This window comes from Mangifera indica, unplaced genomic scaffold, assembly GCF_011075055.1.
Source record: "Mangifera indica cultivar Alphonso unplaced genomic scaffold, CATAS_Mindica_2.1 Un_0095, whole genome shotgun sequence".
Classification (NCBI taxonomy): Eukaryota; Viridiplantae; Streptophyta; class Magnoliopsida; order Sapindales; family Anacardiaceae; genus Mangifera; species Mangifera indica.
In genome coordinates, this window is record NW_025401187.1 from 2,634 (window position 1) to 5,623 (window position 2,990).

The following is a 2,990-nucleotide window of genomic DNA, read 5'->3' on the forward strand; positions in this document are numbered from 1 at the left end:
TCAATTTTTAGTCTTTTTTGGTTTGGGATGAGAAATGGTATGATCCGAAGAAAGAGAGAGTGCGGTGAGGAAAGTCTTCTTCTTGGCAAGATCACTGAAAGCACAATGAACAACAATTGAAAGACGACAAGTTTGCAATTCTCCCTTAGCCATTGACCTGACCCTATCTTCGAAGCTCTGTATCAATGAAACAGAACATCAAGTCTATTAATTAACAAACAAAACAGAAAGTCACTTACTTACTCCTCATCCCGGTTCCATCGACCAAATAAGTACGTTTAAACGAAAACAAATTAAACAAAGAAGAGATTGGAATTCCAAGTAACGCAAATAATATATCAGATCCAAACGAAGGAAAATTTTCAATTGAAGACAAAAACACACGAAAAGATAAAGAGACTGAGATAATGAAACGATAGAGAGAAAGAAAAAAAAGTATTTAATGATAATTTATTTGTATTAAGAGTGTAAATAATATTGATAAAATGATATAAATAATTTTTTATTATAAAATTAATATTTAATTTTAACAAAAAAGTGAAAAAATTGTTTTTTTTTTTTAACTTATAGGATAAGAATTTATTGTTTCATTAAATGATAAGATCTAATCAAAATAAAGTTCGTCAATAATAGATTTAAACGAAAAGTAATATATAACAAGATTTGACAATCCAAATTAAGTTGAGAGTGAGCAAGAGCAACGATATCAGAAAGTTGTGCGTAATATTGAAAGAGTGATGATAGTATAAGGGCCAAATCACATAATTACAAGAAGTTACATGGGAGGTTAATGACGACGTAAGGACAATTATAGTGAGAGAGGAATAGTCTTTAATAATTTTTTTTTTAATAATTATGAACCAAAAGTGAATAATTAGAGAACAAACTATTATTTAGTTCTAATATTGAAAAAAAAAGTTTTTTAACAATTTTGTAAAAAAATAAATAAATAAATTTTACCAACAAATTTAATAAACTAATGAAAAATTTTGTTAAATTTGGTTGAGGGCGACACTTGTGGTTATAACAAGCGAAGACTAACATAACAGTGATTTTTTATATTTTTTTTTAGCTTTTATAATTATGAATTAGATGGGTAATAAATTTATAAATTTTTTAGTAATAATATTTTTGTTTTTTGAAATGATTTTTTAATTAAAGTTTGAGGTAAAAATAATCATTCAAGATTAAATAAATTATAAAATATTAAATGTTATCTTTACCGATTAAATCTCTTATCCGAACCTAAATTTAAAATCGAGTAAAATTTGACCATAATAATAAGAATATTTTATTAAATATTAAACAAAGTCAATCAAATCATATATTCTTTTATTGAATTAATAATAAAATATTTTTTTGCCTTATTTATATTTTTGTCTGATGCTGACACTTACTTCTTCTCTTCCCAAGTCACCCACGGAGGACCAGCACTCTCCCTCACCAGCGTTTGCGGTCTCATCCCGTGCCTGCGCCGCCATTCTCTCCGGCGATTAATCAGACAAACTGTAATTTCATTGAAACATAATGGATTTCCAATTTCTTCAGGATTCTGATTAACAATTCGATGCGGATTTTCTTTGGTTCTTTTCGAAAAAAGGAATTAATAGTCCTACGATAAAGCAATAAACATTAAAATCTAAAAAAGAAAATTCTGTGGACATTAATTAATTAATTAATTAGTTTATATATTGACAATATTTCTGGACAGCCAGGTAGCTATTTTTACTCTACTCGCTACAGACTGCTACACTAAGAAACGACATGTCGTTTTCCGGTGAGTACTTAACGTGAGTGGGAGACGGCGAAGGTGTGAAGTACGGAGTCGAAGCACACGGAGTGGAAAACGGCGTCGGATCGTCATAATCAACACCAACATCTGCCACTTTTACCACAACCGCACCACTCTCACCCTCTAAACGCACCGTTTTGCTCTTCGCTCTCTGATCATTCTCAGCTTCGGACGTCTCGGTCCCTTCTCTCTCTTCTTCTCTAATAGTGAACAAAACCCTCGACGGTCCGTACATCCCCAGCTGCCAATTCGCCACGTCATCATCGTCAACCGCCACCACCACTGCCGCCGACTCTGGCGGGTCCGAAACCGTTGGGTTTCCCGCGGGTTCGATCCGGGACTGGTTCTTCAAGCAGAAAAAGTACAGAAGCTGCTCCTTCGATGACGAAAATTTGTAAAACGGGTCCCCTGGAGGTATATCAGGGCTGTTCCGTCGCCGGAAAACTTGCTTCCGCCATAAAACATAAAGAAGATTGGCTAATAACGCCAAAAGAGAGACTGAAAATACTATAGTGAGCACAGTGCCTAGCTTCGTTAAACCGTACATGGCTGTTTAGATTATGATATGAGGAAGAGTTAAAAGATAAAGGTGAAATCTTTCAATGTTTTTAGCAAGAGAGGAAAAGTTCACTTGTGAATTGTGATAAAGGGAAATGACTCTGATTACTTCGGTGACAAAACTTTCTTAGAAAATACGGTTGGAAAAGAAGACCATAATGATGACATGGACATGCTTTTTATAAATTCGAATCAGTTAGGTAGATGAGAAGTTACTTTCACTGCCTCCTTCTCTCAGTTAAATGCTCCCTTTGGGGTTTAATTAATCAACAGAGTTCCCATTCAGGTATAAAATATAACAATTTACCTCTTCTAATCACTGTTATGTTAGATTTCCATTAATTAACATATACATATTTTATAGGGTTAAATTCAAAATAAACTTGTTTGACCTCAAAATAAGTTTGATTTAAATGAATTCAAATATAAACCAGAGACAATGAACACAAACCCGAGTACAAGTTGGGAAGTTGAAATGAAAATGAACCTTAGCCTAAGCCAAAACGTGAGTGGTGCTTATCTTGCTCAGCTTGTGATCTGAGCATGGCTTGCTTGTGGAATAACTTATTCCTACCCCAAAAATGACGTCATCTCGTGTGTAACCTAATTTGCATAATGTGGTCTTCTTTCTTTTCTCCAC

The 2,990-nt window shown here is 33.4% G+C and overlaps 1 protein-coding gene across 1 annotated transcript; it reads right to left on the reverse strand.

Annotated features, from left to right (window-relative positions):
* Positions 1–1,640: 1,640 nt before the first annotated feature.
* Positions 1,641–2,510, reverse strand: LOC123207701. Its single transcript, XM_044625178.1, has one exon. It carries the CDS (start codon positions 2,337–2,339, stop codon positions 1,731–1,733), a length of 609 nt encoding a protein of 202 aa, XP_044481113.1. The 5' UTR covers positions 2,340–2,510; the 3' UTR covers positions 1,641–1,730.
* Between the last annotated feature and the right edge of the window lie 480 nt (positions 2,511–2,990).

Bases quoted from the DNA above. Each gene is read 5' to 3' on its own strand.
- LOC123207701 (XM_044625178.1), bottom strand. From the start codon at position 2,339: ATGTACGGTTTAACGAAGCTAGGCACTGTGCTCACTATAGTATTTTCA.